Source organism: Phlebotomus papatasi, chromosome 2 (assembly GCF_024763615.1).
Source record: "Phlebotomus papatasi isolate M1 chromosome 2, Ppap_2.1, whole genome shotgun sequence".
Lineage (NCBI taxonomy): Eukaryota > Metazoa > Arthropoda > Insecta > Diptera > Psychodidae > Phlebotomus > Phlebotomus papatasi.
In genome coordinates this window covers 95,809,671-95,832,250 of record NC_077223.1, presented here as the reverse complement: position 1 = coordinate 95,832,250, position 22,580 = coordinate 95,809,671, and the positions used below count along the sequence as shown (strand labels likewise).

Sequence of the window (22,580 nt, the reverse complement as noted above, 5' to 3'; positions counted from 1 at the left end):
CCAGGCATCCTGTTCATCCATTTCGAATTTTCGGTAGTCTTGACACTTCAATTGACAACACCGTCAACAACAATCCGTATACATTTTCTGTAAGAAGCGACTTTTTGTGCAGTTTTCTGAAATTTCAAGATGGCAGAAGCTTCAATTTCAATTCCATTGAAATAAATGTTCTTTTCGTGAATTAATTCATTATTTTGCAACTTGTCGGTTTTGAATTTTCGAACTTCCAACGTTCCAACAGGTTCTTAGGTAAGTTCTTTCTGATATACCTTCAAATCGGTAAAGTATAAACCTCAACCAGAAAGAGCTCTCAAATCGGAAAGGTTAATTACTGAATGTAATGATTCTGGATTTTAGACTTTTGAGGGATTACTTACCCATACTTTCCTTGAAAAAATGTCAAAATTTCGAATTAGTTTTGCGACACACTTAACAAAAGTGTAGTGTTCGAAAACATGGATACTACCCAGCAACGATAGAGTTCTCTGTTCGACATGCCGCTACGGTGGCGGCCTCCCAATGTTCAGAAAGTGGTGGCTATCAAAGAGAACTATTGCTTCAACCGCGTTCGCTTTTTCCCAGCCCGTAAAGATTTACATTGGACCGAACCCTGTTCCGAACGCGTTTGCTGAACGATGTTCAAACAGGGAACTTTCGTTGCTGGGTACCTACATCATACAGTAGCGTCTCCTAAATTCGAGGGTTCGGGAAGTATTTTTGACATTTCTCACCTCCCAAATTCGAACGATATTTTCAAAACTAACGAAATTTATGTGAGATTAAATTGTACTTTGAAACAAATGCCCGTAGTTTCTCACATATCTTTGTATTGGCGGACTTCCTCTTCATTTTACTCGCTCATAATGTATGTAAGTATTCAGGAAGCAACACAGAAAAATGATTTTCTATCATTCACAACACGAATTTTTTAACATAACCCCACAACTGACATTTTGTATTCAACCGTCGTTCGAATTTGAAAGATTGAGGTTTGAAAGACTCTACTGGCTGTAAACACAAATAGATTTTGATTCTCCAATAGTGTCTTGGATAAAAGGTAAATGGAACTCTATTTGCACAAAAAGTCGTTGATGTTCGAATAATCCAAATTCAATTTCGAATTTGGAAATTTCAATTTCGAAAATTTATCAAATACCACACTAAAAATCTGACAAACTCAGTGATTATGAAGTGATTAAATACTGGGGCAAGAACAGTAAACGTCGTTGTTCTATTTTATTCCTCACAATAATGGGAAGACTGTCACATTTTGACACTTGAGCACTTCGAAATTCAAACAGGATGTATCTCAGCCACCTTGCGAAAGTATTAAGAAGTAAGAAAGTCTCTTTTTTGGATCTTCAAATAGATTTTCGAATTTTTCAAGATGTACTTATCTACGGAATCCTCTCGTTCAGTAATAACCTTCCCGATTAGAGAGCTCTCTCCCGTAGAGGTTTTTCCTTTACCGATTCGAAGGTATATCAGAAAGAACTTACCTAAAAACCTGTTGGAAGTTCGAACGTTTAAACTTTAAACCGACGAGTTACACAAAAATGAGCAAGTTCCTAAAAAGGACATCTCTTTGAGTGAAAGTGCAATTAAGACGTTCTGCCGTACTGAAGTTCCACAAAACTACGCAAAAATTCACTTTTTGCATCAAACTTTGCACACTGTTGTTGACATTGTTGACGATTGAAGTGTCAAGAATATATCGAAATACGAAATGGCAGAACAATCAGCGCTAAAGCGGCGAGTACGTGAACTTGCACTTTAGGCTTCCGGTAGATTTTCGAATGGGTTTTGCTTGGCTTTGGAGTGGCTTTGTCTCTTCAAAAGGTTATTACTGAACGGAGCCAATGATTCTCTATATCAAAACCGTCCTACTGCAGGATTTTATGCCAATATTTTTGCTAAATTAAAAGAATAATCGTAAGTTTTTATTTTTCTAGAAATCAACTTTATTCTTGTACGTAAGAATCTCTAAGTTCCTAGAAGTTAGTTGAATATCACTTTTCAGCTGACAAATTCCATAACTACACATACACAAGGATGTCTATTTAACAATTCGACCATATTCTAATGAAAATTAAAACGATACATTCAGAAGAGTGATCGATACCGTGTCCTTATTTCTTCTGCTTTTCGACTCTATCTTTGAAAATAGTTCACGAGAGAAACATCTCTTGAAAAACAAAAAAAAATTATTTAAAACCGCTGGAAATGTCAAAATATTCGAACATAAAAACAAATGGAGCTTTCGAAGAGGGAGATTTTAAGCACCGAAAGATAAGCAAAAATGCACCGGTCTAAAGCTCAGTGGGGGGCTTTTATGTCAAAATGCCGGTTTCGAAATAAAATCCTTCCGTTTAGATGCACCCTGATAGGGCGGTCTTTTGGACAGCGACCTATGCTACGTTTCGGAGACGGCTAACGGAGAGCTTCTAGGACTGGAGGAGGTTAGTGCGAGAGGCCTGTAGCGGAATTCTGTAATTTTCGTGACATTGTTACGCGTGAGTTCGAAACGTGACAATGCCAATCGAGCTTTTTTTGTCATATCATATGAGTTCGAAAAGGCAATTCATTGATTTTTTAATGAAATCCCTTGATAATTTTATGAAAATACAGTACGTCTTAGTTGATTTGTTTAACAAAATTCAGTGTCATTTGAATTGCCAGAAATCTCAAATATGTGACTTCTGACAATGCCACGTGAGCTGAAATGGCAATGTCACGGCTACAGAATCGCATTTTCGAAAAAGCTCTCCTAAGATTCGAACCCAATTTGTCATATGGCATTGCAAGAGCGTTACAGAATTTCCCTCCTGGTTCCTCGTCGTTGTTTTGTCTTTTTCCTCACAATAAAGTGAACACCGACACATATTGACATTCAAGCACTTCGGTATTCGAAATTCGAACAGAAAGTACTTCAGCTACCTTGCGTTTCATGAAATTTCACGTTTTTCCGCCTATTGTAGATGGAGACTACGGTGAAATTTCATGAAATCTGCCATCAATACTTGCGGACCTATCAAGAAGTTAGGTTGTCCTTTTTTTCACTTTTCGAAATTTTTTTTTTTGAAATTTCCGAACTACTTGTCAATGATAAGAGTTCATCGTTTTTTTTTCCTGTAATAATTATTTGCAATATTTTTTAATAATACCAAACAGACCAATTGCTGATACTAGCGACGGGGTTAGCTGGGACACTGCAATTTTCTTTCGCGCCCCCATGCGGCAGATCCACGAATTATCACTTAATCTTCTCATTTCCGAAAAGAATTTCGAATGACCCTGTAACTTCGAAAAATCACTTCTGAACGCGTAGTTTCCCATGCTCCTCTTATCCCAATTATACAATTATATAAAATTCGACCTCATACTTCCCTATGGTACATAAAAAAAACTGGATTCTTGTGTAATAAAAAAGCGTTAAATGGAAAAAGGAAGAAAAATAATATAATTATTACCATCAACACTTGAACTTTGACTCATTTCCCTTTTCTTTCTCAAAATAATTTCTTTTTTTTCACGTCAACTTCAATACTAGCTGTTATATTCAATTTTTTTTCACTATAATTTTAATACAAATTCCTTGTTTCTTTTTCTTTTTTTGTTCACGTCCTCATTCACTTAACACGTGCACTTATTCAATTTCTTGATTTATTTCAAATAATTTTCTTCATTTCTATAAATTATAATTACTAAATTGTAAAAGAAAAAAAAATTGTCACATTCATTTATGCAAATATCTCTTTTAATTATTTCTTGTTTTTTTTTTGTGGATGGGATGAAAATCACCCTGGAACATTTTTTATCTCACTGGTTAATTGTTTAAAAAAAAAAAGAAAAGACAAAGAAGAAATATCAAGCAAGATTCAATCTTCCAGAGGGAATTTTCATTCTCTACTATTTTATTATTATCAACTTAAAAAAAAAACCAAAAGATAAACCATCAAAAAGTTATCCCCATTTTTCTTCAATCTTTTTTTGCTACCCTTTTCATCAACAGTCTTTTTTTTTTTTAATATATTTCAATATGTTAATTTGTTAGGTGTTCTACACTCTCCCCCTAAAAAAAAGGAAATTAATTTTAATTCCACTATTTCTTATTACAATTTTTATTCTTTGCAATTTTCTTCATTTCTAATATTTCTTTTTATAATTTTTCATGCGAAAATCTCTATTTATTTTTTTTTGTATTAGAAGAGATAGTTTTTTTTTTAATATACTTTTTTTCTCTATGATTCATTTAAAAGGGTACAAAAAATTACACATCCACTCATCAAAAGTTCTTTTTTTTTAATCTAATTATTGTGTGTGATTTTTAAGAAAAAAATTTCCATGCTCATACCTTCTATTTTGTTTTTTTTCTGCATCTTTCTAATACCCTAAATATACATTTTATTTCATCTTTTTCTCATATCTTCTTTTCACCTTAATTCCTACTTTTTCTTTAAATTTAAATAGTCTCACGCCAAATGATCTTCTCTCTTCCAAAAAAAAAATTGTTGCACAAATTTCCTTCACAAATTAATTCCATTTCTTTCTTTCTTCTTTATCCCAAAACTTCCCTGAAATCATCTTTTTTTTCTCTTCTTCATCTAATCAACTTCTTACGCACTTTTCCCCCTCCCTTTCGAGTAAATTCAAATTCTTTCTTTCACTTTACTTTCTGGTGATTCTATCTCTCTCTCCTTTCATCTTTAGATGTCCTGCAAAAATTCTAGGTTTCCCTCAATCTCTCTCTCTCTTGTCGTCTCTCAATGGACGAGGAGGAAACTGGTCTGCCATTTAATAATAAAAAAAAACCTCTCCTCCCCATTCTCACAGAGATCTTGTGCATTATTGAGCTGTGTAAATTCCACAAAATATCAATCCCCAATATCCCCAAAAACAACTTCAATTTGAAAAAAAAGATAGAAAGAAATGCAGACTTACCAGCAGCTGATGTTGTGGCTGAAGATGCTGCTTGAGACTGTTGAGAACTTCCCTGTTTCTGTGGGATGCCAGTGGATTGATTTCCGCCACCCTGTCGCATATTATTGCGATTTCCACGGTAGTTGTTCGATCGGAAGTTACCACCGCGATAGCCACCACCGCCCATGCCCATGTTAGGTCCACGATTGTAGTAACCACCGCCCCGTCCCCGGAATCTGCACAAACAAAAAAAAACCAGAGCAGCTGTTAGACACCTCGACACTTTCTCACAAACCGGATCATCCGACGTTGAAGCGTGTTTATATTTTTTGAGTCGTCGAATAGGGTCAATAAATTACAACAAGTATTTTGGCAATGACCATCAATTGCTCTTGAACGAGACCATGACAATGTAAGTACATCGCGCGCTTTGCACAAAAACGGGCCTTCAAGAGATCTTAGAAGGACAGCAACAGTGAACCAATTTTTTTTAGCAAAAGTAACTTTCTCTGGTTAATATTGGGTACAAAAACGTCCTATAAAAACTTATTTCAATTAATCCTAAACAGGTCCTATGAAATGTTCGTGAACTTATTTATTTATTGCTCAAACAGAGAGCAAAACAAACATAATCTGTCGATTTTCTCACCCCCAAAATTTCGAGGCGATTTCTGAGAAATAGATTTATTCCGTTTGTCCGTCTGCCAATCGGGCTGTTACTAGCCCTAGAGGCCAAACTGTTTGAGATAGCGATTTGGGACCTTCAGGGAGCCCCCTTAGAAGTCGACCCAAGGACGATTAACAGGCATGAGGGCTTTTTAACTCTTTCGCGTCATTAGGGTCATATATGACCCGGGGAAAAAACAAATTTATTGACTATTTACATTTATTGAAATCTATCTGTTTATGCACGACATCATAATAGAAGGATGTAAGATTCTTGGCTAATTTTCTCAAGACTCCAGATATCCAGGAAAAGAAAATATTTGAGATCAAAAATCACAAATTTCGAACTTTGTGAAATGACTTTTCTTTTTCAAAATTTTTTATATTAATTTATGTTTTTTAGCAAAAAGTTGTTTAAAAACACAAAATAGAATATCCAAAGATTGTATATTGCATATTTTGATATAATAAACTACTCTCAATTTTCCAGAAAAGCGTGTAGAATTTTCCGGGTCATATATGACCCTATTGTCCCCAAGGGTAACAGAGTTTTCGTCCCAAACCTGCAGCGAAATGTAGTTGGGACATTGTTTTTCTTTGAGAAATGCAGGTGGGACATCTTGCTCCTGGACATTTCATCTTATATCTGATGAATAATAACATATTTTGCAATATTTTAGAGTATTCTTCAAGCGTCTCATATTGTGCAATTGTATTGTGTGTGAATAAATATGTAGATAAGTTTATTTTTGCCAAATACCACTCAAAATATTGTGACAGTGACTGTTCAAGGGATTACCAGGAAGATTCCTTGAACATCAGGAGTACAGTGTTCATCAAGACAATCCAGTTTGCCATGGTTTTGGCCAAATTAATAATTTCAAGCAAAAAAAACTCTTAAAAAGCCCGTGATATAGATTTTGAAAATGGTATGTACACTTCCCTTGAGGACAATAGGGTCATATATGACCCGGCGTTTTTCCGAGTTTTCACGCAATGGAAATTTTTTTTTCCTCTCTGAACTATTATATTTGATCATAAAGCATTAGGAAAAACTCAATTTTACATGAATTTCATCTGCTGAATAAAAGTGTGACGCGAAAGAGTTAACCGTCCTTGGATCGACTCATTTTTCACCACCATGTCCGCACCACATGTTTTTGTGATTATTCATGTTTCATGTGATTATTCATAGTCTAGAAATTACCTAAACGGACATTTCGTTTTTATACGAAAATCCAGTTGAATCATTCCTAATAACGATTTTTCAAGGTCAAAGGTTAAAAAAGCTCTCGAGAACGTATTGATCAACCGAATGGGGTTACGTTTGGGCTCGTTGGAAAGGTATTGGAATTCTTCACAAGCCTGAATTGATTCCAATCAATCAAGAATTAGTAACGTTCATAACTGATAACTAATTTTACTGCTCGAACTCAAAGAGAGAGCAGTTATATAATAGTCTTTTTAGCTGAGATTCTTTACAATATAATTTTTCAACTTATAACCGTTCTGGAGCTTAAACGGTAAGAGATATCGACTTCCAGTCTTCGATGAACCCCAATAAAAAATCAATATCTCTATACGTTTTTTTTCACCTCTCCCCTCTAACCACTCCAAAAACATGTTTTTTTGGTTTTTCTTAAAATTGGCCCAAGGCCTTTTAACTGATTTTTGGATATGTTTTAGAGCTGGTCCTGGCGAATATTTCGCCCAAACATACCTATGACCGGAAAAATATCCATTTTGAATTATTGAAAGTCAAAGGTCAACCACTTTGGAAGGCTCATTTTTCAACCGATTTGGTTAAATTTGAATTTTTTGGAAATCGGTAAAGTACAGATTTTTTTTATTTTCAAATGCTTTTGTGGTTTATGAATCAACTTGATCTCTAATAGACCAGTACGCACCAAAATATTATGCGAAAAACTAATTCACGGTGAGCTCTATCTCGTGAGTTCGAGCATTTCGCAAAGCTTGGGATGCTTTGCCATCCCTTTTTTAGGTGTAATTCTTCCATAATCACACGCCTATTATTTATTTATGTTCCTTGCTCGAATTTGAAGCCTCGGTCTCTATCTTCTTGGAAGATATCGAATTTTAAGTTTTTCAATTTGAAAAATTTTGCCCCAGTGTCCCCTATAGGGGAACTGCTTGTAATTTCGGACAACTTGCAATTTTAAACACTTTGAGGGTAATTTTGGACACTACTAATAAATGTATTAAAATTATGGAACCGAATATGGCCAGGTTTGGACACGTTAGAAAGGTTTTGGAATTCTTGCCAAGCCTGGATCAATTCCAATCGGATTTGTACAAATAATTACTATTAATCTGCAAATGAATTGTATTACTACTCCTGTCACGAACTATTTTCAGCAATTTATAAATCGGTTCAAGTGTCGGTTGTAAACCGGCAAACGGTAACAGCTTGTTCAATAAGATTCTCAACAGAACGTCGATAAAAATTGATATAGCATTAATTAAGTCTTTGATCTTACGAATATAGCGGTCCCGGAACCAGTTTAAACCGAATTTCGTGTAATTTTTATTTTATTATTGGTTTTTCGGTTTTGGTCCAATAAAATTAAGTGTTCAAAGTCAGAGCATGTGCAAAGCCTGAAAGACTTCCTCTATATTTTCTTGTATTTTAAAACTTTTGAAAATTCTCTCCACGATAGTTCTGCCCTCTGACGGTGGATACAAGAAAGACAGTAATTTTCAATAATAAGTATACAATTAACCCATTCAGTTCATGTACCAGAAATACTTGAGATAGAATGTTCATATTTTGGGATTAGGTTCCTACAGATTAATAGATGAATTTTTTAAAAAGAAAAAAAAAACCTATTATGGGGGCGCGGGGAGCCTCTGTCAAACACACGTCTTAGCGGTCGATGAATTTAAATTCTGTGTCTTAATTCATTAAAAACTCTACTGATTTAGATAGAGTAACTATCCAATAAAACAAATTGGCAACTAGAATTCAAATCAGGAAAGAGGATGAAGGCCAATTTTAACAAATTCGACGGGATGTCGAATTTTCCGTTCGCCATTTTTAGCAGAAATTTTGCATGATCTTCCGCGAAGCAAAAAAACAATAACAAAATGTATTTTCATCCCTGTCGGACTATTTTTCCCAAGTAATTGAAGAACTAAAGTTACTAAAAATCCATTCCCGAGAGCAATTCGGATAAAAGTTGCCCAGGAATAAATCATCTAAAATTACTCAATTTGCGTATGATGTATAATACCATGGTAAGGAATGGGTTAAGAGCTTTTGAATGCTAGGACAAGGCTTTCAGGCTTCGGACACTCTCTGGCTTCAAATTCTTTATATTTTTCCCATATTCTTTTAATAAATCTGACTAGCTAGTCTTAAATCAGAGATTTCCTGAAAAAATTAGGTTAGATTCATTAAAGGTATATGGAAAAAACAGGAAATGTTCGAAGTTAGAGTGTGCGAAACCTAAAAGGCATCCCCTACTAATTTTTGAGGTTTTGTGCTTCAGTTTTTATTAAATAATTGGTAAATAAAATTAATTTGTTCTCATATTGTATTCGCCAATTAAATACCTATTGAAAAACCTTTAGAAAATTATGCTGAGTTAGTTTTAAATTGCTATGTATTCAATATTAATTGTTTTCAGAGCAATCAATAAGCCTTTCTTCCTGTGGCAGAGATCTTTCTAATTAAGCTCTATTGTTAATGTCATTTAATAATTTTCCGCTATTCATCAAAATGTCAATTATCAATTTTCTGAAATCCAATTAAACGATTGACAATAGAGATATTTCCATCGTTCTAACAATTTCCTCTCAATTCAGAATTATTGTATCACGCTGGAGGGAATAATTAATATCACAAAATGTGGTTATCAAAAAATCAAACTCACCCTCCTCGCCTCGTGGAAGAAACGCCAAATGTTTCACTGTTCAACTTGCGCTCCTGGCGCCAATCTGTGCGATTTTTCCCTTTGGAACGATCCGCAGCAGCTTCGCATGAAATATTATCAAAGAATGATTTTGTCTTATCATATCCAACACAAATATCGGCATCTTCCTCAATTTCCTGTTCGCCAGCTCCTGTCTCATTCCCAGAATCGTCCTTCTTGTCACTTTCACCGTTCACCTTTTGACCCCCAACAAAAAGGCACAACAAAAAAAAGAAAAAAGAAACTTCAGTAAAGAATTGAAAAAAATTGTTTTTATACAAGTAAATTGAACTATAAATAAATTTTGAGATAGTTAATAAATCATTCAAAATATTCCATCAGTTTCTTTACTGTGTTCTTTTTTTTCTTTTATTATTAAAGATTATTTTGCTCAATTTGCTTGTATTTTTTTCTTTTTCAAATAAATCAAATTAACAAAAAATAGCAAGCAATTGGCTAAAATAATTAAGAAAGCATAATTTTTTATTGTTATAAAAAACATTTGCAAAGGATCTTCAAGACAGGTTTAAAAAGAAATAAATTAAATGAGATGCAATAAAGTGAAATATTAATATTTTTTATTATACTTACGATATTGATTTAAAAAATTGACAAAAATCTTAAAATTTTTACATTTTTGAAAATTTCAAAGTGAAAAATTTCAAAAGATTTAAAAGATTTTTAAAATATCCTCTCTGGGAATTTATGAACTATTATTTTCTTTCTTTTTTTTCTACAAGAATGACTCAACATCTCTCCTGTATTGAGTGATGTTCCACACAAAAAAATAAATAAAATTTCTGTTGTTTTTTGTTTTTTTTTTTTAATTGTGACAAAAATATATTTGGTGCAAGAATAAAAACGGAAAAATGTCTTAAATACCTGCTGTTCAGGTTTGGCTTCTTCGCCCACCTTGAATTTTGCCAATTGTGATCGTAGCTCCTCGAATTTGCTGTTTGCCTGCTCAAAATCATAATCACTATCAAACTTGATGGACTTGCCTCCGCGTGCTTTCACATTCGGACCACCACCGGTTCCACCTTGCTGTCGGAAATTCTGTTGAAAAAAACATTCATTTTTTTGCTATAATTTTCTTCATACCGAAAAAAATAAAAGTTACTGAATTATTAAGATTATTAAAAATAAATTAAATATTTATTAAAAATTATTCTATTTCCTATTTTAAGCTTTTTCTCTGACTTTAAAGATTTTCTTTACGGAAAGTGTGCCAAATTTCGGCCAGCTTCTAATTTCAGCCACTTTGAGTGTAATTTCGGCCATGGAAATAAATTAATTAAAATTATGTATGTTATCTTTGAATAGTCAATAAATTCATTTTGCTTTTAAATATTTATTCATTTTAGGATGTATTAACACAAAGACCGTTATATTTTAGGTATAATTTGAATTTAAATTGCGTTGTAAAAACTCAATGTGGAAAGAGTCTTACAAAAAATGTGATAGATCGATTGTGTATCTAGCAGTCTTCTGATTTGTGGTGAAGTGCAAAAGGTTTTCCTTCGGTGTTTTTCATGAAAATTGATTAGTTTTCATTAAAAATTGTTTCTGTTTATGTTAATAATGAATCAATCTGTAAATTTCGGGTAAAATTTCCCAGCTGGATCCTGTATTTAGCGTAAAAAAAGTATATACTTTGTGAGCGTCCCTCCGGTGAGGTAGTGTTGCCTATTCCGGCAACATATTTTGCTTTCCTAAATTTCTTATTCATTTTATATTTTTTTCAATTTCTGAGTTCTACAATCTCCAGAGAAAAAAAACCATCGCTTCTATGAAAAAGACCTTGGAAGAGTTCATGAAAAGCAAATTGCTACGGGAATCTGTGTGCAAATTTGAAGTGCTACTCTTCAGGTCTTCAGGACAAATTACACGGAAGATCTCAGGGCTTGTCTGTCATATAAATGTATTAAATTAAATATTAAACTCGTTCCGTTTGACGTTTTGAAATTTTCTATCCGTTGCGTCACAAAAGGTGGTCAGAAAAAAGGTGGCCGAAATTTCACACAAAGTGGCCGAAATACTACCCAAAGCAATGTCCATATTTTAATTATTTTTTCAATATTTTAGGAAGTGATTTAAAGAAAACAAAAATGATAAACTAGTCTTGAAGGTTCCACACAACCCTCCCGAAAAGGAAGTAACAAAAAATATCAATATGAATTAAAAATATTGCATTTCAAACTTAGGACTTCGGTGCTTACATGCAACTATGCCGAAATTTGGCACACTTACCCTAAGTTTTTAGAAAAATATTTTAAAAAAAAATTACAGTCAAGTGTGCTAATCCGGGCGCTTCGCTATCTGGATCGTTTGTGACTAATCCACTTGAAATAATTTTTTTTTTTTAATTTCTGTAATATAGTCACTACAGTAACATAATATAACTATTCAACTTTGAGAAAAAGCAAAAATATTATTTTTATCCATTAAATAAGTGAGTGTAATCGACTCATTTCAAACTTGTGCCAGCTCGGTTCATTACTAAAAATTTTCTAGCAGTGATATTTTCCTAATGACAACTGGTTGATTGAAAACATTTATTGTTTTTTCCTTGTGAAAAAAGTATTTTAAATCCACAGGTTTAATTAAAAGTGAATTAGCGAAAAGGCGACCCAATATTTTATAAGATTATCAATATTTTATAAATTTTCTTTAATATTTTTGATAATGTTTTTTATATTATGTTTCTGAATGAAACAGTGAATAATTCTATGGATTTAAAAGAAGTAAAATAGAATTTCATCAGTCCAAAAACAAGCGTTTAAGTAGCATTCTTCGGAAAACGATCCAGTTACCCCACCTTACTATAACTTATTAACATTTGACGTTGAAAATAGCCCAAAAATTGGCGCCAATAAATATTTTGCATATTATTCACGGCGTTTCCGTAACTTATTCAAAAGAAGTCTCTTGAAAGAATGCAAAATTTCTGAATGCTTAAAGCCATTTCGTGTGCTTATTCTCGGTCCCGAAAATATACATAATTCCGGGACCCCCTGTACACGTTTTGATACTCATAAACCATATTGATCACGAATATCATGTACATTAAAAATTTGTTTTGGTGAATATCCCGCCCCGTCCCATCCATAGTATAACCATTTCTGATTTCCGACTAAAGTTAAATGTCGATGGCCAACTAAGAGTTGTGATATCAGATTTATCCCCCAACGTATTGATATATCCGAATAATCGAAAAATTAATCGATTAATCAAAAAATCTATTTTCGAAAATTCAACGTAAAATAGGAGAAAGGCTCATAATTTTGGACGGTTTCTAAATTCGGACACTTTGAGGCTAAAATTGGACACTAAAAATAAATTGATTAAAATTATGGATTTTTATTCCAATATTTGATGAATAATGAATACTATCTAAGGCTGCTATTCTGCCATCTTTATAAATTTGTAACTGAGCAAGATCCAAGAAATTTGGTATTTTCACAGAAAAAATATAAAGTTCTGAAATATTAGTAGTCTCCAAATATTTTAGACTTTGTTATAAAGTCTCCAACAAAATTTTCAAATTACCACATTTTACATCCAAGAATTTTTCAATTCATCCAAGAATTCTTTGACAGTTCCATACATTTTCTTGTACGATCCAAGAAAATTTAGAGGTCCTTTTAAATTTTGTAAAGTGAAAGTTTTGTCAAGGTTGAATTGAATATAATTACCTTTAAAGATATTTTAATGCTTTTTTCGTAAAAAATAACAAAGCACTGTAAACACACAGTGTCAAATAATTCCGCAGATGATGCTGCACGACAAGTCTCCAATTTATTTTATATCTTGTTCGATTTTTGCTATAAAGTTTCTTGGCGGCAGAATTATTCAACCTTGGATTAACTCTAACAAGAATTCCAAATTCCGCAAAATCTTACAAAATTATAAAGATGGCAGAATAGCAGCCTAAATATTTGTTCTTTTTGGAGGATTTTAAAACCAAAAATGTGAAATTTTGAATATGATTTGAGTTAAAATTGCTTTGTTGAAAATTCAGTGCGAGCAATTGCTTACGAGAAATATGACAGAACTTCGTGTTTACTTCAGTCTTATTTAGCTTTGTTGAAGTACTAACAATGTTTCTTCGCTTTTTTTGAGTGATATTATTGAATATTCTTTGAATATTGTGTTGATTCACGTTAGTGGTGATTTGTACATTTGACCTGAAGTGAGATTTGCCTCGTGAATTAGATTTTTCATGTGAAAAATGGGAAATTTTTTAAGACATTCACCAGTGAGGTGATGGTTCTTATTTTGGACAGGTGTTTTTCTCTCGAAATTTCGTGAAGTTTTAGCTTTTGTGATGACTAGGTTGGACAAATGCCTGGAGAAAAACAGGAGCATCATTTTTACGAAAGATATGTAGCGAAAAATGCCTTGAAAGGCTCCCGAAAAGGTCAGGGAATGAGTGAATCTGCACGTACTTGGAGTACCGAAGTCAACTCACTTTAATGAATGATATGGAAAATAAAATGAAGAACAATGGGCATCCTGTTGAGGCGGATTAGCTGTCCAAATTTACAGCCAAGTTGTCCAAATTAATAACCAAGTTGTCCAAAATAAGAGTCAAATTCACCTCTACATTTCAATTCATTTTTAAACGTATTAAAACTAATTTTAGTAAAAACAAAGACAATAAACCCTTGCCAAGTTTCTAAACAACCCTTTTGAGAAGAGTGTAACAAAAAAAAATCAATTAGTATTGAAAATATCGTACTTCAAACTTGGAACATCGATGCTTATAAGCAGACTGAACAAAATAATGAGTCTTTACTTTTATCGAAAACTAGACAATACCTTTTGATCAAATTTTAGTATGTTGTATCTGAGATCGAAACTTTTTTCGTTAAAATCTGCCCTAATTAGATAAATAATTATTAAAAAATATTCATTACTAAAACTAACCTGATTTGGTCCACCGCGATTCATACGGCCACGTCCGCCGCGCATCTGTCCACCACGCTGCACCCATCCTCGTTGTTGCTGATTACCCTGCTGGTTCATATGCCCCCCAGATGAACCACCCTGATTGTGCTGCTGCCGCTGCTGAAAGAACTCAAAGTGCGGCAAAAGCGTTAGCGATTTTTAGCTCATCAAAAAAGAAAATCAAAACCTTTAAAATTCACCTTATTCTGATACTGCTTAGTCTTATCCCCGCCACCTCCACCACCGCCACCTTGAGACTGATTCTCCTGATTGTTATTCACTGCGACATTCTTCCCTGAATCCCGACGTTCTCGTTGACTGACATTCCTTCCCTGACTCTGATTCGATCCAATATTTCCGCCACTTCTCTCAGTGGCACGTTTGTTGGCATCATTGCGCCCAATTGGCTGATTCACCTGGACACCCATGTCAGTTGTTGGACTCTTTCGTGACACGAGACTCTGAGGTGTTGTCGATCGTGAACCACCTCCAATGAATTCCAACATTGAAGCTGGATGATTCAATTTATTTGTGCGTGTTTTGTTTTTTTTTTAACATTTTAGTTATGCACAAATGAAGAAATATGAGAAGAACATAAAAAAAGAAGTGGCAAAAAGAATTAATTCATTGTTCAAAAAGAGAATACAATTAAAAAAATAAAGCAAGAAGCAGCAAAAGCAGAAAACTGAGATTTAAAAAGATTCTGTTCACCTTTAAAAATGAAAATTACATTAAGCAATTCTACGAATTCTACTGATTACAGAAAAAAAGATCTACAAATGTTCAATGAAAAAACTACTTAGTTTGCAATGAGCTAAATAATTATTTTTGCGAAATAAAAAAAAAATAGAGATAAGATTATGTATTTTGAGCAAATGAAATAGTCCAGTCAAAATATTTTACGTCATAATGTAAATAAAATAAAACTTGATAGCATATTTTGATAATTCATCAACCGTGGAGTATTTTTTTCACAAAAGCATTTAAAAGAAAAATAAACATTTACAATTTTCTAAAGATCTTTTTGCTGACTGAGGATTTAGATAGGGTAAGTGTGCCAAATTTCGGCATAGTTGCATGCAAGGGTTAAAGTCTCAAGTTTGAAATGTCTTATTTTAAATTCAAATTGATTTTTTTTATTCTTTCTTCTTAAAGAATGTTGCTTGGAACCTTGTAAAGAGTTTACCGTCTTTATTTGCTCTATAATCATTCTTAATACATTTTAAAATGAATAAAAATGTAGACATAGCTTTGGTGCCCTATTTCGGCCACCTCCATTCTCATAGTTCCTTGCCCTTCAGGAATTCTTCCAATATCTTTTTCATGTCATCTCGTTTGTCGAAGCTACATTTTTTGTTACTCTTTTGCATTGTATAATCTCTAGAGTATGTAAAAACTAAAAGTTCATGGAAATTCGAGGAACAAAAAAGGTGGCCGAAATTGCAAGCTGGCCGGAATTTGGCACACTTACCCTAATTTCTGTTCAAACTAAAAAGATTTTCAGCGGTGTAACTAGAATATTTATTTAGTAGAAACATTAATGACTTTGAAAAGCTTTATCAAAATTTGACAATTTATAAAAAAAAAATAAGGGCACTTGATCTCAAAATTCTCTATGATGAGAAATAAAAGCAATTAAGTCAATTGAATAAATTTTCCTGATCTAAAAGGTGTACCGGACCAATAAGGATTTAGGAGTTTTCAATATTTTAAAGTCAAAATTTTTCCTACCAAAAATTTGTACATTCTAATCTTCAGACAGGTCAACCCTTTAAGGACGAGAAGATCAAAAACCAGGGGTCAGAAAAATTCTTTCTCACTTTTTACAGAAAAAGATAGGGTAACTGCACCAAATTTCGGCCAGCTTACAATTTCGGACACTTCTTTGTTCCTCAAATTTCCAAGAATTTTAAGTTTTTGCAGTCTAGAGATTATACAATGCAAAAAAAAACAAAAATGTTACTTCATCGAACGATATGATGTGAAAAAAGACTTTGGAAAAAACAAGAAGACAAGGAACTATGAGAATCAAGGTGGCCGAAATAATACCCAAAGCTGTCTTTATTTTTTTGTTCATTTTAAAATGTATTAAGAATGATTTTAGAAAAAAAAACAAAGACGATAAACTATCTAGAAGGTTCCAAGCAACACTCCTTAACCCTTTAAGGACGACAGGAAAACCGGTTTCCCATAGAGGAAATAATTTTTCCTGGCTATTTAAAGTTACTTTTTTCTAATATTTGTGCATAATCACAATGTAGAAGGATGTAGGAATCTAGGATAATTTTTGCAAATCTGCAGCTATTTGCTAAATATTAAATATTGAAGCTCAAAAATGTGGAATTTTCAAATTCTCGCATTTGTCAATGAATTTTATTTTTTTTTATATTTAGAATTTTTTTTAAAGCAAAACCCTCTTGGAACTAGAAACTACAATAACTGTATATAATATTTTTATTCAGAATGAAAATTATCATGCATTAGTATTTTCAAAAAAACTTCTTATATTTTATGGAAAATATATTTTCCAATTGTCCATAAAGATAAAAAACACCGAATTCGCCTCTGTTGGATTTTCCAAGGTTTGAGGTTAGGATACTTTATTGTTTTCTTTTATTGGTGCACACAATAATCAATTATTTGTGAAAATTTGTGTTATAATATCAATTTCCCGAGTGTAATATTGGTTGAAAAAGGTAATATTGCAATAATTTATAAAATATTTCTTCGTAAAAGTTAAAATTCTTATGTATTTATCTTTTAGACGACTTCGCGGAGAGAAAGGATTTTTGTGATCAACGAGAATGAAGTGATCCACATTTTATGTCCTGAAGACAGCGATGAGGAGGACAATATTGTTCTAGATGAGAATAATATTATAATTTTGGAACAAAACGCTGATGAAATGGACTGTGAAGTCCTCCTACAAAGTTCCTCCTCGCCGGTGCAACTCACGGTTCCAGAGGGATGTTCATCTGGTTCTAAGGCTTGCAATCGCAAGGGCATGAAGCGGAAGGCAACAAGCGTCAATGCTGTTGAAAACATTTCTACAAAAGCACAAAGGATTGACCATGATGTTGTGGCCGATGCAATGAAGAATGGGAAGAAGAATGAACCTCGCCTGAGATGGTCTAAAGATTTCACCCCAATTGAGCAGGAGGAATCTAGGTATCCTTTCGGAGATGTGAAAGCTAAGTTCGATTATGTAGAATTGACGCTTTACAACGTTATTCTTGAGACCATTTACTTCTCAGAGCTTTCTGCAATAATCCTTGAACAGACACATATTTACACCAGTTTATTGGGATAAACTTGATAATGGGATACCACATTTTACCCCATATTCGCGACTACTGGTCCACTTCTCCTGACATGGGCGTCCCTTTCATCTCATCGACCATGGCTAGGGATAGATTTGAAAGCATTAGAAGTGCTCTCCATTTCAGCAACAATGCCACGGCAGATAAAAACGATCGAGCTCGCAAAGTACGCCCTTTGATTTCCCATTTCAATAAAAGTTTCCAAGACGCCCGTGAACCTTCGAAGAGGCAATCTTCTGATTTTTTATATTTATTTATATTATATTTATATTATTTAGAAAAAATAATAAAGAAAAATAGTAATTTATGTATTTGGAAAATTTTGTGTTCTTTTACCTTTATGGACGATTGGAAAATATATTTCCCATAGTTTTCCAGGACTCCTAGGTATTGGAAAATTTTTTTCTTAACATGAATTTCTTATTTAGGGCAAAATATTAGGGGAAACTCGATTTCACTGAATTTGGCCCAGCGGAACGCTTCTCGTCCTTAAAGGGTTAAGATGGAATTTTCAAAAAATTCAATTTGTCTTAAAAATATTACATTTCAAACTTAAGACTTTGGCGCTTGCATGCAACTTTCCCGAAACTTAGTACAGTAACCCCAGAAAAATTTCAGTCAAAAATAGGCTTCAAAGCGTCCTTCAAAGAAATTGCCTACATACTGGTGAGAATTTTTATCAAAAAGATATATTTTTGAAGAAAATTTGTCTAACGTGTCAACAACAACAAGTCTAAACTTGTTATTTCCTACTAGAAAAAGTGAAAAATATGTTTATGGAAAATCCTTGGGATAATATTTAGTGAACTTTTGTGGAAAATTTCCCAAAAATGCAAAGAGAGTTTTTTTCTCGCTTTTCTGGAAATGTCCAGATTCAGGATATTCCACCAGGAACGACACCTCTAGAAAAACACTCTTCCTTTTCATTTTCAGAAAATTTTCCACAATAAAATATTAAATATTATTCCAAGGAACATCGTCAAACACTTTTCTTCAGTTTTTCTAGCAGTCACAAAACAAATTTTCATAAAAACAATAACAAAAGCAAGAGTCTTGGGAATGATAGCAATATGTCAAAAATGTTTGAAGAAAATAAACGCAATGTAGACATTTTTTTCAAAAATTCCTTCGAAAATGTGATTTTTTCTTTCAAAAATTTTTGAAATAATTTTTGATGAAATCAGCTCCAAAGTGTAGACACCTTTAAAGTGACCACATTTCCAAATTTTACCCCATTTAAACAATTGAAGAAAATTGAGAAATTGAGACTTAAAATTGAGAAAAAAAGGCGTCTACACGTTATTAGCAATTTTCGACAAAATTGCTTTCTTGACAGAATTTTGACGTTTCTACCCACAGAACTGCAAGCAATTTCCTTCAAAAAGCAATTTTTTGATAAAAACTGCTTCCAATGTGTAAAAAACTCTACAAATCGGGAGCCATTTTCGTGAAAAATTGCATCTTTGACGTTTCTACCTACACAACTGCAGCTAATTTTCTTCAAAAAGGCAATTTTTGATGAAAATTATTCCCAATGTGTAGAGGCCATAAAGGCCTAAAACCAAGTGAAATCTGTACTTTAGATTATTGTTTAATGATTTTATTAAAAACTTAACGTGTGTTTATCAGAAAAAATTGGAATATTTCTCCTTCTTATTCTTCTTTTAAACATCACAACAAACCCAATTTAACTCAATCGAATTTAGAGTGTGAAAGAATAGGATAGACTTATGCAAATCTTTCGAAGAAAAAATGGACGTGAATTTTGATCCCATAAAATTTTCCTGATCTAAAAACTGTACCGGAGCCATTAAGCTAAAATTCAAAGATGCATTGCAGCGTGAAGCCTGTCAACTCTTTTGGAATCCTCATATTCAAGACACAAACCGCGGAAATTTCTAGATTTGGAATTCAGAAGCCAATATTTCAAGATTTCAAAACGTCAATTGACTCTTGTTGATTTTATTCCAAAGACCTCTTAAATGTTATTGGAATTATTAGGAAGATATCATTTTTTTAATAGTATCCTAACGTCGCTAATTAATAAATTACATTTTATTGTGATTTTAGACCATCATGGTTACAGACAAAATCGAGTTTTCAAAAATTCTACTAGAGCAAACCAGGAAAAACAGTGCATAATTTTAAAAAATGCTATTTTAGGTGTTTTTTTCTTGAATATGAAATGACAAAAATAAATTTAAAAAATACTTTTAAGATTAAGAACAGAAACATGTCCAAAATAATACTTTGAGTTTTTCCTAAAATATTTTTAAAAAGTGGTACAAGTTGAACAGGGCTTTTTATCTTGATAAATTTAGTACTTCATTTTTATTTGTATATTTTTAATGCTTTAGTTTTATAACTTGGTTCCTTGTGCTTAAAAAAAATTTTGAACTGTATTTATCAAGAAAAAAGCCATGTCCAACTTGTACCGGCGAATTGTCCAACTTGTAACACTGTGTCCAAATTGTATCACTTTACCCTAATTTAAGGGAACTGCAAAATTTTGAGAGTCAACGAAGGGTTAATCTTCTAAACAAAATTTAAATAAATAAATCATTTCCTTCGTCTCAAATTTATATAAGGGGAAGTGCGCTACCTTCGGACGATTTATGCTTCGCACAATCATTTTTTTCAATGTGTTATAAATGAATTTGGAATTTGGATCATTATAATATTATATTTTAATAGCTAGTCCAATGCCTCAAATTTTCAGAAAAGAGCTATGGGTGAAATCCATAAGGAACATAGAGAAAAAAATGACTTGTGCGAAGCTTAAGTCGTCCGAAGGTACCGCGCTTTCCTCTAGATCTATCTTGTGGATTTTTAATTTAAAAATAAATAAATAAATATTTAAAATCTTGTTTGTTCTATTGGAAAGTAATTCTAAGAAATGGAAGCACCTAAATTTCTTATCAGAAATCTATTGGGCAATAGCTAGAGAAAACGCTATAGCCGCCAATTCATTTTCACTTGGTGCAAATTGGAGAAATTGCAATAAAAATTTCCCCATTGCAAATATTATGTGAGAAGTTTTCAATCAAAATTGTGAAATTTTTCTCTCAATGCGAGAAGCCGCAAGGAGAGAAAGTGAGAGAAGACCATTGTTGCGGTCAGTGTATCAATGAGGCTATTTACACCGCCGCATTAGATTGGGATTGAAGTGTTCCAAAATCGTATTTCGGATCATTGAGTCCCAATCTAAGGCCGCAATCTCAACGGTTTCATTGAGGTCTTTAAGACTGTTGCATTAGATTCAGATTAAATTATCCCAAAATCCGATTTTGGGGCAATTCATTCTCAATCCAATGTGGCGGTGTAAATGGCGTCAATCTCTCTGCAGCCGATGAACTATCAAAAAAATAAAATTGCTTGGAAAAGAAGAGAATCTAATAGGAGAGAATGCATTGCCCAAAAAAAAGAGATGAAGGATTGAGAGATGCAAGAGCATGCAGTGGGAAAAAAAGATTGGAAGCGGCAGAGCGTGATAGTCAAACCTTGTTCACCTCCTTTGTTGAAATCCGTGGGCTCCGGAATGGCCACATTCAATTCACTCGGTTTCTGCTTCTGCATACCACTCGGTACCCCCGGAATATTCTGCCCCGGTGCCAAATTCTGGCCACCGGTGGCACCTCCTCCCACCCCAGTACCCCCCATCGGCATACCGTACGGTCCAAATTGACCCATCTGCGGGGGCCCTCCCATTGGATGACCCAGGGTCATTGGGAAGTGCGGCGGCTGGAAGGGCTGCTGCCCCATCTGCGGCAGGTGCATCTGCATTATGGCCGGATCATTGGGAATTGGTGCACTGTTGCACACCCTGATATCCTTGATGTCCGACCCACGGAACAGGATGTAGTCATACACCTGATTCTGTGCAGCTATCGGGAACTGCGTCTCACGATCTTCCGTCCCAAAGGAACGCACTGCAAAGCAATGGTTTTTAGGGTCCAATTGATCCGGGAGAACTCTCTCTGTCTATTCAATATGGGATTATCCCCCCGAAAAAAAAACCTAACTGCATTTGTGACTAAACAGTTAAGTCTTGGATAATCTCCCCAGAGATTTTGGCTCAGAATTGAGGGAATTGAGGCTATGAGTGAGAAAGGGAAGGAAAGAGAAATTGACGCTCCCCGTCAGACAAATTGGTGACTTGGAAGCTCAATGTCCGTATGCATCAAAAGGTCACAAAATACTTTTGCATTATTCTTCACAAAAGTACACTAGAGAGCCCGGGTTTTTGGGCAGTAATCCTTGAGGATGGACCCAAGAGCCCTCCCAGGGGATAAAATCCTCAATTTTCCTCAGATTTCACCTCAAAAACGGGAAAAATCTGCACAGAGGCAGAATATAAGGTTAGCCAACTGTCAAAAATCCCTCTGGGATGCCGCACAAAAATGCACCGGAAAATTCCACTAGAACAACTTCCTGAGCATCTTTTGCACTGTCCGGCTCTCATGGGTTAGCCCCAGGTAGGCTCATATGGGTCAAAATTGCCGGATATGCATTCTGAATGGGGAATTTCTTACCATTTGCCAGGGCTATGGTGCATTCGTTGGGATCTACGGTGAATAATCGGCCTTCATATCGGATATCCGCCTTCGAAATTAGGCTTATCTTGGAGCCAAGCTCTGGCATATTACCACTCATCCTGAACAATCACTTTATAACTCTAGATTACTTTGATATTAAATGATTACAATCACCATCGAGGATGCCACAAATCTTCCGACTCTTTGTTCACAATACAAATGGCGACTGTCGAATGGCGCTCATCGAACAGCTGACA

General features: G+C 33.9%; 1 protein-coding gene across 12 annotated transcripts; it reads right to left on the bottom strand.

Moving 5' to 3' along the window:
• Nucleotides 1-3,518: 3,518 nt before the first annotated feature.
• On the bottom strand, nt 3,519-22,578 carry LOC129802543 (protein LSM14 homolog B). Of its 12 annotated transcripts, none has more exons than XM_055848457.1 (8): nt 22,321-22,578; nt 21,298-21,717; nt 14,669-14,979; nt 14,448-14,597; nt 10,401-10,574; nt 9,480-9,715; nt 4,942-5,156; nt 3,519-4,853 (listed from the first exon to the last, which is right to left on the bottom strand). In XM_055848457.1, exons 1-8 carry the CDS (start codon nt 22,439-22,441, stop codon nt 4,846-4,848), a joined length of 1,635 nt encoding a protein of 544 aa, XP_055704432.1. In that variant the 5' UTR covers nt 22,442-22,578; the 3' UTR covers nt 3,519-4,845. The 12 variants fall into 12 exon arrangements, with proteins under 12 accessions (XP_055704432.1, XP_055704442.1, XP_055704440.1 ...); XM_055848467.1 differs by having other exon boundaries at nt 10,431-10,574; nt 21,457-21,717; XM_055848465.1 differs by having other exon boundaries at nt 10,431-10,574; nt 14,448-14,588; nt 21,457-21,717.
• Nucleotides 22,579-22,580: the final 2 nt, after the last annotated feature.

What these genes read in the sequence shown, in the direction of transcription:
- LOC129802543 (XM_055848454.1), bottom strand. Translation starts at nt 22,441, where the DNA reads ATGAGTGGTAATATGCCAGAGCTTGGCTCCAAGATAAGCCTAATTTCG. An exon ending in CTAAGCAGTATCAGAATAAG is followed by an intron (nt 14,598 to 14,668) that starts GTGAATTTTAAA and finishes CCGCACTTTGAG; the next exon opens with TTCTTTCAGCAGCGGCAGCA. An exon ending in AAGCCAAACCTGAACAGCAG is followed by an intron (nt 9,716 to 10,400) that starts GTATTTAAGACA and finishes GGGGGTCAAAAG; the next exon opens with GTGAACGGTGAAAGTGACAA.